Below are 16,228 nucleotides of genomic sequence, written 5' to 3'. Positions count from 1 at the left end.
CTGAAAAGTGGTCTCTGTTCACGCAATAATGGTTTTTGCGAAACCAACACTGCGAAATCTACAGCCACATTGTAATCGTCAGCATCACCAACAACGGCCGCACTAAAGCTATAGAGGCTAGAACCTTTCTGCCACTATACTAAAGCCCCTCCATAGACGTTTCACCTCCTCCTCCACACTCCTCTCCCACTCACCCCCTTAGCTTCCGGCGTGAAGCGGAACTTACGTGGCTTCAGCTTTCTGTTCCGAGTGGAAGTGACGCTATGCTTTTTAGCCTTATTTACTTACGTGTCGATGGAGAGGCACCAGCTGCGCTTTGCACAAGCTGCGGTTTTAACTGTTGATGCGATTCAATCCAAGAATAAATCACCGCCTATTGTAATCAGTGATCTGGTCGTGTTCGTTGCTTCGCGTCAACCTGCGACGGATTGTGCCACGAGAGACTACGTACAATGGAATGTAGTGCCTGGGTGCTTGGAGACCACTGCCGTTTTTCGTGCATTTGAAAAACAGTGACCGCGAACTGCTACTTCAGCGGAATACAACAGCTTGTCCCCTTTGCATTCTTTTTATGGTGACCACCACAGCTCTAGAAACTGCAAGCACAGCATTGCGTGCACGCGCGGGCGTCTCAACATCGTCACAGCAGTTGAAGCGGAAATTCCCACAGCGCAACTCCAGGAAGCGGAAACGCCGGAACTGGATTTGGTGTGAGGGGAAAAGGCGGTGCACATCAAAGGTTCTCGCTACTTAAAGAAAGCGGCGGTGGCGCGGGGATGGAGGGGCTTTAGGCCGCACTAGCACTATCGGTATCATCGACTAAGCAGCCGACTATGGTGCCTAGTAAGCCGACCAAAGCCAGAGCCAATGTAGCTCTTGCATTTCATGCAGGCCTTCTTCCATGGTGTATCGTGTTGCTGCTGCTTGCAAGGCGTTGCTGCTTGTGTGCACGATTAGTGCTGGCTAGGCCGTGTGTATGCAATGCACCGTGCAAAGTTACAATCCTCGTGTGCTTGATGCCATGGCACTATCGTAGCCCAAGAAAAGGCATCTGCAGCAGTTTTTGCGATCTTATACTTCTGAATTTCCATGCTTTTTGATATCAAGAAAAGGAGAACCTTATGCATTTTGTACAACGTGTGGATGCGACGTCAGCACACGGTGGCAAAGGCAACTTGAAACTGCATGTTTCCGCAGCGCACCGCTGAGCAGCAAGACAACATAGTGAACTTTCTCCGGAACAACTGCGACGACGGTGTCATACGTGTGGAGTGCCTGTATACGGCATTCCTCGTCGAACACAACCTACCCCTTAGTGTCAGCGACCACGTTGGGCCTCTTCTACAGAAAATGTTTACGAAATGCGACGAGGCGAATCGTTATGGATGTCGACACAACTCTGAAACACAATGTGGAAGAATGCGGAGGTGGCCAACCTGAAATTTATTTCACAGGCATCGCTCTCGAGTCTTCGTTTTTTATTCAGTATTTCCCTCAGCTGCTGCCCCGAGATTCCAGTGAATCTGCTGCAGACACTTTAGATGCTCTCGAAGCTGAGTTTGCCACACTACAGGCGTACGGTCTTCAAGAGCACATTCTGAATGAAGAAAGGTGGGATGTACAGTGGTGTATGGTTGGAAAAATTAAAAACACTGATGGAAAACATGTTTCACCGAGTTGCTAAGGTGATGCTCAATTTACTGGTGATACCGCATAGCAAGGCAGAGTGTGAAAGGATTTTAGCACGGCGTGAAAAACTAGGACTGAATTTCGCTCATCAATGTGCAACACAACCCTCCAACACCTGCTGCTAGTGAAGGGCCGTCAGTCTGGATCATGTTTTGAGCAAAGCTACTTGGACAAATTTTTGAAGTGACCAAAGTCTGCTACTGCGAGGTCCCTGCGAAAGGACTCATCGAACACTGCCTGAAAGTTTGAACCCCCCCTTGTTGGCTTGAATAAAAATTCTTCCGATTTTTGATCTCGCCAGGTTGGCAGGTATGTATAAGCTTTCTGGTACTATGTGGCTGCTATGGGCTTTTGAAATGGGAGCAGGTCAGCTTTATCGCTTCCTACGCTATAGTGCTAGAATGCAGTCACATGCATAAGGAAGGTATGCATATAGTGAAGAATACCGCTTCTTGCTTGTGTAACAGTGCAGTATATTGCAGCAGTTCGGCAAAGCCTCCACCCTGTTAGGTTATATCGGGTGTAAAGCCGCTCGACTCCTGACCAAGTCATTTGAGTAACTTTTTATCCAATGTCTAATTACCAGGTGCTTGCGTTACACACATTGAGCATTGGATGCAACTGCTGCAGTACTGTAGCATTTGCACTAATAGACTGTTGCATCAGAAGTACAGTCAACTCGGTAATCAAAACGTTGTGCCCATAATTTTAAAATTACATCAACAAAGTTTCACTGATACTGTATCAGCTTATAGGAAAAAAGCACAGAAGAAAAGAGCACCTGAAAGCTCTTCATCCTATTTCATGTATAATCCAAGCATCGACTATTTTACGGGACAGTAGTTTGTGTTATGCACAATAAAAGTGACCACTTCATCTACGAAAAATTGTCTGAATGTATCTATTCCAGACGGGGTTGCATCTTGACAAATTAGCATGCCGCATGACTAGGTGCCAGGAAAACAAGTTCAGGTCATACTTGCGCTTACATGCTGCATACTTTTAACGCATTATGGGCCTCGTGTCACAGAAAATTCGGTATCAGCGTCTGGTGTCACTACGGCAAAAACAATTGCGAACCAAATTCCGTACCACGCATCAGATAGTGACAGCGAAGACTACAGCGATGACGCGGAAGGGCAGGCTGCCTCAACATTGTCCTCACAGGAGGCCTGGCATATGATTCAGTCCCTCCGGGGCTTCATTTTGTTTTTGCGAGAAACCTTCCGCCGCACTACGTGCAGCACCTGGTACCTTGGAGAAGGATGTCGGCAAGCTTCGCTTAGAGCATGCAAGGATGACAGACATAGGGTTTTCTCGTGCAAGCCAGTGAGAAATACTTGGCGAGATGCTTCTGGATTTTTCAAGCTGACAGGCTGCCGCGGCAGCCTTCTCGGATTTTTTAAGAGGCCCCTTTTGGGGCTACCAAAGCAATGTCTCGGCAGTGCTTGCATATTGCTTGCCACCCGTGACCTCTCTTTGCAGTTGTTATAGCAGAGCCATTCTTTAACGCCGACACCCACAGCTTTTAATACATGATTGGAGTGCCCAGGAAGCAGTTAAGCAAGGGAACACAATCAGCAGCCGGATGGAGGAAGGTGGTGGGAAGGGCACTGGCCTCCCAGCCATTATAGTTTTCTGACTTCAGCTCTGCCATTTCCCATTTTGATTTTTTCATGCAGCCCGGTTATAACACTTATCAGTTACAACAATGGAATTTTTGTGGCACCTGAATAGTATTGTTATGAGTGGGTTCGACTGTACCTTGTCTTTCATTCTTTACAAAGTTTTTTTCCATGGAATATTGAGAACGGCAGCCCACAAGCAAATCTAATAGAAAAACAAAAACACAGACAAAGCATATTTGTTATGTTAGTTCTTCTCAGACTGAAATATTAAAAGTGCGAAACAATAACAGGACATCCACCCATGCAAGAGGCCGCGTTTCTACCAGAAAGCTTGCCATCGTGCATAGTGTTCACTGCCAGCGTTTCCCGGTAAACGTTGCGGTTACATAAGCGGCAGTTGCTGGGAAGCATCAAAAGCAGTCGGGGGTCTTTGAATGCTATCGCATTCCGCTCTTAAAAGCGAAGCTTAAGTGTGCTCCAAATTCTTAAAATATTTTACTGGTGGCTCAGTGATCAACATGTCATCATCACTGCATGACAAAGCTTGGCATCCTGCTTCACCCACAAGTGTGTCATGTAATGTCCCGTTATGACCCCTCATGTAATGTCCTGTTTAGGGACGTTTGAGGTATAATAAATAAAGTACTGCCTGGCGAATAGTTCATGCGCGTGGCGCACTCACGACTGCTTTCCTAGCCTGTTGTACTAATGCCGCATACTTTCAGGCAAAGTAATGGAGTCTGTTGAGTGCACCTCATCACGAGTGGCAATGTGGTTGAATTACCTTAAGCCTTGAGAGGGGGAGGCAGAGGGGAGGATCTTTATTTGCAATAGCCTGATGAAAAAATATTTGCCCTCCTAAATGGACTAGAAGAATCCATAGTTACGTAAGTTTATCTTTGGTAGGATGTTTGGCCCACTGATTACTATAGGTTTCATGAAACTGCACCCAATCTGCCTAGTGTCCTACATATAGGACGCTCCTGTTTAAAATGTTGTGACAGAATTTTAGCTACAGACAATAGATATTCTGTTGTATATGCAGCTCGTCCTTTATGGACATGCAGTCACAATCTCGGCAACAATTAATGACATTTCAATTCTTATCGGTAACTTTTTGCCAAGAGGTGGTGCCCTTCTCCAAGTCCCAAAATTCACAATGTTGCACTAGTCGTTACGCATAAATGACTAGATACACGCTTACCAAAGTTTGCACAGAGAAGAGATATGACCTTATGGGTATAGGCTGCCAACCGCAAGCTTTTACATAAAAAATCTGAGGAGTTACTGCCAGTGAAAGGAGTGTACTAAATGTAGAGCACTAGGTATATATGGGTTAACCCATATATGCTCTATCATGTTGACTTGTCTGAATGATTCTGCTTTAGCACAACTGCGGCTGTTGCACAGATGATTGAGTGCCTGAACAAACAGGTGAAGCAGCTCACTTATGCACTATAGTTACTAGCCATTGATTAAACATGTGTCATCTTATACTGTTTGAGGATTTGCTGTCTTGGTGTTGTGAAAGCAATTTATGTGACCAATCTCACACGTTTGCATTTGTTTGAAATCATGCATGGTACAGTAGCATTGCCCTTGGCTTTTTCAACAAGCACTACACTCTTGCTACGTACTTCTGGGACGCACACGTCCTTCTTTTTTTTTCATTACTTTCATTGTCATCATATACAAGATGTCGTCATACCTTGCTTTGTTTCCCGTTTAGAAGTTTCTCAGTAGAGGTGTGCGAATATCAAAATTTTCGAATACGAAACGAATATGAATATCTAATCAAATGTCAAATGATATGCACATGGATTTATTAGCAAGTTTGTTTATTTAACATGTTGGAACATTGCAATGACATTGTCATTGGTAAAAGAATTAAACTAGTAAGCCGTTATACAAAGGCGAATCAGAAAGTCTTTACCCCTATCTTTTATTGGCCAAAATGAGGTACATACAGGTATTTACAAACATATGTGCTATTATACATACCTTACACTATCTTCCACATAGTTCCCACATCCGTTCAGACCATTCGTCCCATTGCAGCACTAAATTTGAGATGCCCCTGTGGTAGAATTTGTCCGGCTGGCTATGGAACTGCCGTCAAACTGCTGTCTTGGCTTCATCATTCCACAAGAATCGCTGTCCTACCAGGAACTTCATCAGACCGAAAATGTGGAAATCATTAAGGGCGAAGTCTTGGCTGCGTAGTGGGTGGTCCAGACTGTCGCTGTGAAATGATCGGAGCCTATTGGTGGTTCTGGTTGTCGCATGTGACCTAGCATTGTCGTGGAGAATGACCGCCATCTTCAACAAGTGGCAGCAGTGCCGCGCCGCGGAGCTACTGGCAGATAAGGTAAGGCCAGTTCAAGAAAGGTCCACCGCTGGCAATGGATAAGTTGATTTCGTGTTTACAGCCGTACTTTGGCTAAAAAAGATAGGTGCAAAGACTTTCTGATTCGCCTTCATACTAAAAGTCTGTGCATTTGGCTCATGTTAGCTGTAGAAAATGGAATAATTTCTGCTAGTTGTCTGTTCTTGCCAATCTGTGCCTTATTATACCATATCAATTTCCCATGAACTCAGAGGCATTTCACCCTCCGTCACTCATTGCATTTGCTGTGAAGCAATAAGCTCAGGATTGGGAGTGGAACCTACAAAAAAGTGTACCCTCGCTGTTTGCAAACACGTGCCCCTGCTGGTATTCCTGCAAATCTTGGACGTCCAGTGGCTAAGTGGGTTTTACAGGCAAAATTTTGCCAGCAGCGTGAAATTATCACAAAATTCAGCTCAAAATCGGGCACAATTTCCGAGATTAGATAGAAATAAACGCTAAGAATGATGTTTTCTCCCGCACAGCCAGCAATATATTCGATTTTTCAAGTATTCGTATCCAGTCGAGTATACGAAAATTTTCGAATACCTAGTTTTCGAATTGAATACGAATATTAAAAATATAATATTTGATAATATTAAAAATTTTCGAATATTCGCACACCCTTACTTCTCAGTTGATCTGACGTCCAGTTAACAGCATTGCATGCATCAAATAATGCAAGCAAACTTTTTTTGAACAAACTCTACGAAGCTTTTCACTTCACTTTTCTTTATGTTGAATTCCAATGGCAGATCACGAGCGCTCGGCCGGATCACGAACGGAGCGCGTCGCTCCGACCGAGATCGCTCTCATCTGCTCGCACCGTATCTGCGAAGGGAATGCGTGCGCTCCCACGGGGGCACTTAGTACAGCAAAATCAAGTGAGAGGGCGCTGGAATAGAGAGAGGAACAAGCGCTTGGAAGCGCAACCCACCACCCCACTTCACTGTCCGTGTCAGAAGAATCATCACTCGACATGGAAATTGTACTGTCTGAGTCGGAGCTGTCTAGGAGCGCGAACAAAACCCCACGGCGCGAAGCGCCGTCCACGTTTCGCATGTCGTCCATAGCTGCCCGCGACCGGAAACAGGCGACCGTGACAGGAAGCAGAGGCGGGTGAAGGAAATACGTCACGAAGACTTCCGGTCAAATCTGCCGATTTCGGCGGAGCAAATATTTTTGCTCCACAGAGCAATCTGGGATCAGCGGCTGGTCCCAATCTGCCATTGGAACACACAGCTCACGCTCCCATTCTGCCATTGGAATAGGATTGCTCCATACAGAGCAAAAAAACTTGATCTGGATCTGCCATTGGAATTCAACATTAGACATTGGGAATATTTTATATTTGATTGGATATTTGAAGGTCAATTTTCTTAAATATTCGTACTTGATTCAATATGAAAATTTGGCTATTTGAATGGCTATTTGAACACCCCTTAAAATTTTTACTGCTTTGCATGCACTTAGTATGGATGACCATAAAAGGAAGTGTGGGAAGGGAGTAGTGCAGGGATAGATGCGTTGATGTGCCATGCAGCCTGCCCCACACTCTTGCAATGGCACTGCCTAAGATGGCTGTCTTTATGTGTATGCCTGATGGAGTGATGTAACATTAAACTTAATTTATATTCATCTAATTATTGACTGCTCTCCCCCACGTGTCCAAGAGCCAGTTTCTTCCACCTCCTGACAAAACTTGCACATGTGCCATTCGGACAAGTTGATAACACTGTGTGGCATGTCACCAGGGGCCAAGATGAAGTTTACTGTGCCGAACCGGTTCACGAATCGGTTCACGAGCTGGTTCACGAACTGGTATAAGTTTTTATTTCTCCAAACAAGAACACAAAATTGGAGCATGTTAAAACTGAGCCCAAACCGAACTGGTATTTTTCTGGCTCGACACTGTGGCAGTGAGTGAGTGAGTGAAACAACTTTATTCGGTCCGCAATAGACATGAGTAAACTCAACGTCACCTGGCTAGGCCCACTGGGGGCCATCAGGTGAAACGATGGCCCTCTCGTGGACCCTCTGGACTGCCAGGATTTGAGAGGTCTGGTCCTGGGCCCTAATAAGCTTCATTATTTCATCTTGGGCGAAAGGGGGACAGGCAGAGGTGCAGCCCCACAGTACATACTCGAAGTCCGCATAACCACCACACAGGGGGCAGGCCGGGCTTGGGAACCATTGGGGGTACATTGTGTGCAGTGCCGTGGGGCTCGGGTGAGTGCTTGTTTCTAGAAGGCTGAGAGTGACTGGCTGGGCCCTGTACAGCGAGGAATGCGGCAAAGGCAGGAGTCTTCTTGATAGATAATTATGCTTGAAGATCTAGTTGTACGAGCAAAGAGGCCCGGGTAACCCAGAAGAGGATGCGCTACTCAACGCACGGTCAGTCAAACCTCGTGCAGCGGAATGCGCCACTTCGTTGGGGTTAAGTGAGGCACGCTCAATGGTTCCAAGGCGCGCAGGGAACCAGGCCAATGAGTACAATATTTTTTAACCTACTGAGTGTGTGGAGACAAGTAGCACATGACATGGAACAATAGTTGTCTCCAGTTGTTCATTTTCGTGCATTTAATAGTAATTTGGGGATCGTCCACGTGCTTGCTGAGGAACATGCCATTTTAAGGTAGTATATTTACTGCCTTTCCAGCTGAGCCCATTGTTGCTTCACTACGTTTTTGCAGGTGGACCGTGCATTCGAGCACCTCCTCCAGCATGGCCAGGGTCCTGAACGGCAGTTCCGGTTCCGGGTGAGCTCTGGCCCCCACCGCCGAGGCCTGTACCTGCGGGAGCCCCAGCATACATCCAAGCCCAGTGTCCACACTTTCACCATCGAGCCTGTTCTCCTCAACGAGGAGCGAGCCGGTGGGTTATTCACCACAACTGATTTGTTGACTGGACAAGACTGGGCCAATGTATGCACATTAGGTACTGTAGCAGTGTAGTGTACCCCAACGACATGTTTACTTTCCCACAACTGTGTTCGTATTGTCAGCATCCCCACATTTACATCTTCTTTCACGCATTCTTTTTGCAATGACAAGAGTTTCTCAGTGCAATCATGGTTGAGAATAGCTGAATTGTCCAGACATCCCAGCATGCAAGTGTTCTCTGAAAAGTGTCAATATCAAGCAATGTTGGCAAAGTTTGTTGTTACGCTTGACTGTTACAACAAACCAGGCAGCTTTGGGGTGCAGCTTTGCCCAAAAGCCCTGGTGGGTTCATCACAGGCCAGCACACTCCCTCTCACACACATCGCATGTTTGAGCTGGTGCTGGCAACTGTGAGTGGAAGCGAGTGGGAGCGTGCACCTGGAAACGAGTGTGAATGCTCTCAGTTGTGCCTCTGCTAATCTGTGGAGGTATGGTTTTCATAGACCCGCTGGACAAGATTGGCTTTGAGCTCAACCTGAGCCTGGTGTGTGATGCGACCTGGGTTTCGACTCCTGCATTGCTCAACATGACCTACACCTCACGGTCCATCTCACTCCGCGTGGACCCCTGCAGCCTTGCACCAGGGTCTTACTACACGGCGGTGAGTTCCACATGTGTACTCGTGCTGTGGTTTGATCCTACTCCTCTGTGCCAAGATTAGCACAGTGAATTTGCTATGATAATGACCCTTTGGCTGTCTAACGCACCCTAGTGTACTCTTGACACACTCATCACACACCTCTTTTTACTGCTATGTGCAGTAAATTCATGTCTTATGGCCTACTGCTCGATTGTTTCTGGCTAATAGGGCAGACCAAAGCAAAAATTGTGACTGGCTAAGCCACCTGTAAGGTGTCTTGATGACATGCACTGCTGCACAATTATTAGGGGTGTATCAATATTTGAAAATTTCAAATACCATCGAATATTATATTTTTAATATAATATTTTTAATAATATATAATATAATATATATAATATTTTTAGTCGAATCTCAATAATTGGAACTTGAAGAGGCCCAAAAATTTGTTAGAAATAAAAGACGTTCGAATTAAAAAACTTGTTCTTGAAGTACTCGTGCACGGTGCACGAGTACTTCGCGCACCATTGCACAAAGTACTCATGTAATGGTGTGAGTCGTGACATACCACGACACGCAAGCACGCAGTGAGCGAGGACCACAAAACTGCCCACACTAGCCAACACTCGCTTTCCGATAACGGCAGAAAACGAAATTTCAAGGAGCAAGCTAGTGCGGACCGAAGGGGCTGGCGAGGCTGATGGCGCCGGCGCAGAGACCATTGAAGGTGAGGGAGTTAAGAGGGAGTTGAGAGGGAGGGCGAGCGGAGCATACGTAGTTGCGAGGAAGGGCGGGAGGGAAGTGTATTTGATTTCCTGTCAGCTTGATGGATGGCGCTAATTACCTCTGCCACCTGTCTCCGTTAATTTGACTCCAGGTAATTCGACTTTTCGGTTAATTCGATCTCGGCCTAAGATCTTTGCTGGCATCCATGCGTTTCTATGGACCCCAACATTCGTTATTTCATCTTAAGATTGGGCTTTGCCAACATCATGGCCACCATCTTGTTTATTGGTTGCCTGTTTGAAGTGGCATGCATGATATTACCGACAGGTGACGGTTTTTGCACACACCTAATGCAATGCATATAGTGTGGCTCGCTGAGACAAGTGCAGCAAAAAGAAAAAAAGAAAGAAATGTGCCCCTCTGACAGAGTTGTTTATGGTGCTTGAGATGGTAGCCACAGCGTAGACTGCATGTATCGGCCTGTGATTGAGCGATCCTCCAGTAATACCTGGATGTCCTTTGCTTCAAAAGTGCTGGTTTCAGTGCCACCCGACAGGCAGCGCAGGTGGATTCAGCATCGGACATAGATTTGCCCAAAGGGGCCGTAATCTCGATCAATTGCCATCGGGGATACGAGAGACGAACACTCAAGTGCTTGCCACCGGATGCGTCAGAGTCTACGGGTAACAGCATGTATGTGGAGCGTTCTTGCTCTTGATCCTGTGTTGAGTTACGTAAGATCTCGCAAAAGTGATCCTATCTCCGAAAGGAATCGATCAAGAATACTGCTCCACAGCAGTACCACCACTGCTGATTGATGCGTGGGGTGCACTTTGTGGTGTCAGCAATGCAGTTATACAGTATATCCTCGAGCAAGGCATGCCAAAGTTGGTTAACGAAATTTTGACAGTAAAGTTTAGTTGCGCTACGCATATTCAATGTGTGCTGTCCACGTTGTGGCATTGAAATTCTCGCGAAAGTGATATTTTTCAATGTCCCCAGAGGTTCGTTATAGTGAGGTTGAACTGTGCTAATGTGGTGTTCCTTTTAACTAGAGTAGACTGTACATATATTTTAATTTATATGTACCTAAGTTACTGATAGCTTGCTTCTTATGCAATGCTAGAGGGTCCCAATCATGTGCAGCACCGTATATTATTGCCTCAGCGCTGCTGAAAAGAACTATGCTGCCCAAGAATGGGAATGCCTCGCTGTGTTGTGGGCTGTCAATAGATTCCGATCGTATATAAATTCACATCATTTGAGGTGCATTGTGACCATGCATCATGGGCTTGGATGTTTACAACTGAGCAGACATCGTGCAGAGCGCGACGTTGGGTGTTGAGATTACAAGGGTTGTCGGGTTCTCATACCCATGCTCTTGGGACAAAGGAACGACAACACAGTAGTGTAAACAATCGCAAGGGCATTTATTGCACCTTTCATAGATCAATGCCTGCTAGCCGAGTTGCTATCCACAAAACATGCCGATGGGCGCGTGACAAATCTAGAAGTCCGACTCACCGCGACTAGATAACGAGCGAATATGTTCGCCCCATGCTGGATACCAACGCCTGGTCGTTCGCGTGTGTACATGCGAACGATGGTGCGTTCGAAGGCGGCCACGCGAGACGGTCTCGCAGAGGCATGGATCGGCACACACGCGGTATGTCAGCGCTGCTCGCCAGCCCGCACCAAAGAGAGCCCCTTATCTTTCCCGCACCCCCAAGCCCGCCGTGAGGCGGCGCTAGCAGCGCAACAGTCGCGCCATCTCTCGCACTGCGCCTCAACCATTCCGACCACCGCGGGCGCCAGGCCACACGGCGAAGCCGCACTGCAGAAGACTGGAGCTATGTGGAAAAACAAGATATCAGGAGACGCGTGAGAGTCACGCATCCCCACATCCCCCCAACCTTAAATCACTACATATTCTGGCGAAACATGTCACACGGTCTAACATCAACGCGTGCTTCGCGAACAATGTAGTACATGCAACAGTGGCCGTGCCGAGGAAATGTCCACATGCTGTCCATAACATGCGAGCCGACATTGTCCTTGGGTACACCGCTGGCGTCCACCTGTCACAGCAGCAGCTTTGCAGACTTGACGGCACGATTCCAGGCCAGGACTCCGGAAACGGCGACGCAGTAGTCGGCACGAGTAAGCGTCGCTCGCGCCCTGCTGGCGAAAGCCGCAGTAGCTGTCGGTGACCGCCGGCTCTTTTCTCCGCCGCCGAGGGTTGCGAGCTGGATACAGGCGGCCGCCGAAGTCGCTGCGCTGAACTGGCCACAGCATCACCGTCGCCTAGGGTGGCTCGATCGTAGTCCGGGGCAGCGGCGCAGACGATGTGCAGGTGACAGCAAACCAGGGGTGACTCCAGTCATGCTGCGTAAACTCAACACACTCGGCAAACACTAAAGTAGTGCAAGGGAGAGGAATTCTGCATGCCCATCGCCCACGTGGTACGATGTTCAACTCGGCTAGTAAAAGATTGGGCAGCTACTCAGATGCTAAGTTCACGTGAACGAAGCTCACTTCCTTGAGTCGAACAAGTAATTTCAATTCGTCTGAGGATAACTAGAATGAGGGAAGCAAATTGCAACACCTCAACGCCACGATCCACCCGGTTGTGTCGCTACCATGACAACAACCGGCTGCCAAAAAAAAACACCCAAAATGGGCGTAAAACAGGCAGTCGCGAGGAAACGTCAGCTGTGTTAGGTGGTTCTAGCCTACTCGGTGCACACAGCATCCGACTTGACGGCGCGCACCGTCCCAGACGGTGTCGGAATGCACGGTGCCAGGCCGCAATACCAGTCAGCCCGTAGCGGCACCCATGGCTGGCGGCCACCCGGCTCCCAGAGCCACGACTTCATCAGAATCAAAGAGATAGAAGAAGCTATTTACATAAGAAATTCGGACCACCCACGAGGCTCCCGTACTCACTCGCTTCAGGCTTGCCAATGCTCCGCGGGCGCTAAGCCTCGCTCTTCCAGGATGCAGACCATGTGGCTCTCGTACCGACGAATGTCATTAAAAAAATACTTGCGAAAAGGCTTAGCATGTTGACATGTTCAAACACACTACAGCCACCGTCGCCTCGCTCAAGAAAGCACGCTGCCGACGCTAGCGATCAAAATCCACGCTTCGGTTCAAACAAAGGTCTCGAACGAAGCAAAACTGTTAAAACTATCGTCCGATGCGCCAAGAGCCCGACGTTGGGCGCCAGATGTGGGGTCCTCTCACCCGTACTCTTGGGACAAAGGAACGACAACACAGTAGTGCAAACAATCACAAGGGCATTTATTTGTTGCACCTTTCATAGATTAATGCCTGCTAGCCGAGTTGCTATCCACAAAACATGCCGATGGGCGCACGACAAATCTAGGAAGTCCGACTCACCGCGAACGGATAGCGATCGAATATGTTCGCCCCATGCTGGATCCCAATGCCTGGTCGTTCGCGTGTACGGTCACAGGAACGGTGGCGCGTTCGAAGGCGGCCACGCGATACGGTCTCGCAAAAGCATGGATCGGTGCCCACACGGGACATACGCGGTGCTCGCCGGCCCGCAACCCAAGAGCCAGCGTGTTCTCCACTGCGCCCCCAAGTAACCCTGCCGTGAGGCTGCGTTAGCAGTGCAACACTCACGCCATCTCTCGTACTGCGCCTCAACCAGACCGACTGCCGTGGGCATCATGCAGGCCACGCGGCAAAGCCGGATTGCAGGAAAAGGGACCTATGCATGAAAAACTTGTCAGGGGACGCGCGAGAGTCGCGCGTCCCCACAGGGTTCAGGTGTGCCATAAGGCATCGTAAAGGACGGGCCGACATCCCAGCAGATGCACTAAGCAGGTGCCCCATCCCTGCTGCCGAATCTGCTCAGCCTTGTTTGGCAGAGGACTGGTTTCCCATCGAAGTGCAAGAGCCGCAAGAAAACATTCGTTTTGAACTAGCAGCCCCTGTTGACGTGACTGATGTGTCCCCACTAACTGACACTCCAAAAGTTCCAGTAGGAACAACACAAGGATCCACTGCTGCTGCAGCTGCTGCAATACTTAAAGTCTGGCCTGCTGCCTGGTGACACTAAAGAGCCCAAGAGGGTACAGGACCTAGCTGATGACAGCGAAATCTTGAACAATGGCATCCTTATGTACACGGCCGGTGAACGTAAGGTCGCCTGGCTTCTCCAACACTTACGAGACACGGCACTGAAAATGGAGCATGACCTAAGGGGGCATTTAGGCTTTTTTTAAAGCTTGGAAACGTGTGAAGAGCCGGTTCACATGGCTCGGTATCCGCTCCGAAATCCCCCGTTACATCCGCAGCTGCCAGCAGTGCCAGGCTTTCAAACCTCACCGGCAAAAACAAAAAGGACTGATGGACAGTTCATGGGCACCCACCCAATGCAACAGCAAAGTGTGGACCTTAGGGCCAGTGCCTACAACCCCTCGGCGTCACAAGTACATCCTGGTGGTGCTGGACAGGTTCACGAAGTTTGTGGAGCTTTTCCCATTACGTGCACCTACCTCTAAAATTGATCATCAATAAAATGATCGATGTTTCTTGCAGGCATGGTGTGCCTAGCTCCATCTCTAGCGACAATGGCAAACCATTCATAAGCAAACTGTGGAGAGGCATTCTCCAGCAATGGGGAATCAAGGAGAGCCACACCGTCTCAATACAGACCAGCAGGACAGACTGCAACGCCGTAACGCAATGGTTAAGCAATGCCTGGAGGGCTACTGCGCTTCCCACAGGGACTGGGTCAAAAGGTTGCCCAAAGTGGCATTTGTAATGCGCACGTCTGAAAGTGTAGTTACTGGCTTTACACCTGCGTTCTTGTGCTATGGGCGGGAACTACGGAAGCCGTGGAGGCATCACAATCAGGCAGCTAGCGCTGAGGTGCCGCCTCCTGTGCCTCATGCCCTAGCTGTTGAACTGGATGTGTACCTTTGAGATGCCTGGGCCTTTGCACAGGACTACCAAACTTTGGCAAAAGCCAGCCAGGCAAAGTATTACAAGAAAAAGCGCACTCCAGCTACTTTCCAGGTCGGAGACCTGGTTCTCCGGGACACGCACTTGCTAAGTAAGGCAGCTATTGGATTCACAGCCAAGTTTGCCCCTCGACGCACAGTGCCATTTAGAGTGACTGCACACATTGGACGCAATACCTACAGACTCAGGGACCCGGCTACAGAAGAACAGAAAGGCCTTGCTAATACAAACCAGCTGAGCCCTTATCATGTGCCTTGGAAGCCCTCTTCACAGGATAAAAGGGGGTGGGGGGGTGTGGATCTGTGAGGGTACCGGGCTGGCGCCAGGCGGTGTAGAGTCGCAGGCACGATTTGGTAGGCAACTGTATAGAGTAGCGGGCATGGGACGGCAGGCAACGGTGTGTGGCGGGGAGGGAGAACATGGAAGGTGTGTGTGTGTGCGCGGTCAGCATGTGGGGAGCGTGCGACAACGAACTGAGTGAGTGAAGTAATCATCGAAGCAAGCCGCTTGTGGTGCAGTGGGACGGAACGCAGACTGCGTGTGTGTGCCTGAAATGAATCTTCTTGACATACAGTAAAACCTAATTAATTCGAAGTCATCGGGACTCCAAAAAATCTTCAAATTAAGCGGGTTTTCAAATTAACCAAACACACAAAAAAATGAAACCTAGGGAAAAAATTTCGCTGCAGGAATGCATTACCTTTATTCGGCAATCTTTGGATGACTTAAAGCAATCAGAGATGCTGGTTTGCCGCATCCTGTAGTTCAAGGTTCCAAGGGTCATGTTTTCTAGTTAGTCAACTACTTGCAGCATTTGAGAATTTCCACCGTGGAACTGAGTAAAACTGTGAATAACGTTCAGCGATTTGATAACTTCCCCGAGAGCGGGTGCTCGGGAGTGCTTGTTAGCGTCGTCGTCGCTGTCATCGCACATGGTCTCATCAGCGGTAGCTTCACTCTCCAAGTCTGAGTAGCACGTTTGTTGATCATCTTCAAAGTTCTGATACTTGGCGAAGCCGACTGCACCGGATTCGCTATCCTCTGCGCAGAGTGCACTGATGCGGTCGCAATACTCGGCTCCTGCTTCGTCAAGTGCACATGAATAGTCAGCATCAGCATCAATGGTGCTTTCCTTCGAGAAGCCAGCGTGTTCAGAGCACTACCTGATAAATGTGGTTTCCACTTGCTTCCATGCACACACAGTAAAACATATGACCCTGAGTAGGTCGATGGAGTACTCCTTGCTATTGTCGTAGCAAAGGAGCATGCGCTTGAGCAG

The 16,228-nt window shown here is 48.3% G+C and overlaps 1 protein-coding gene across 1 annotated transcript in view; it reads left to right on the top strand.

Annotated features, from left to right (window-relative positions):
- TppII (Tripeptidyl-peptidase II) overlaps positions 1–16,228 on the top strand; it is a 252,516-nt gene that overhangs the window by 122,491 nt on the left and 113,797 nt on the right. The window contains exons 13-14 of the mRNA XM_050186760.3: positions 8,397–8,577; positions 9,089–9,246. Of these exons, the coding sequence (XP_050042717.1) occupies positions 8,397–8,577; positions 9,089–9,246 (339 nt within the window). The remainder of the gene's footprint in view (positions 1–8,396; positions 8,578–9,088; positions 9,247–16,228) is intronic.

Source organism: Dermacentor andersoni, chromosome 2 (genome assembly GCF_023375885.2).
Source record: "Dermacentor andersoni chromosome 2, qqDerAnde1_hic_scaffold, whole genome shotgun sequence".
In the NCBI taxonomy this organism is placed as follows: domain Eukaryota; kingdom Metazoa; phylum Arthropoda; class Arachnida; order Ixodida; family Ixodidae; genus Dermacentor; species Dermacentor andersoni.
Note: the sequence above shows the minus strand (reverse complement) of the source record. Positions and strands in the feature narration are given on the sequence as shown.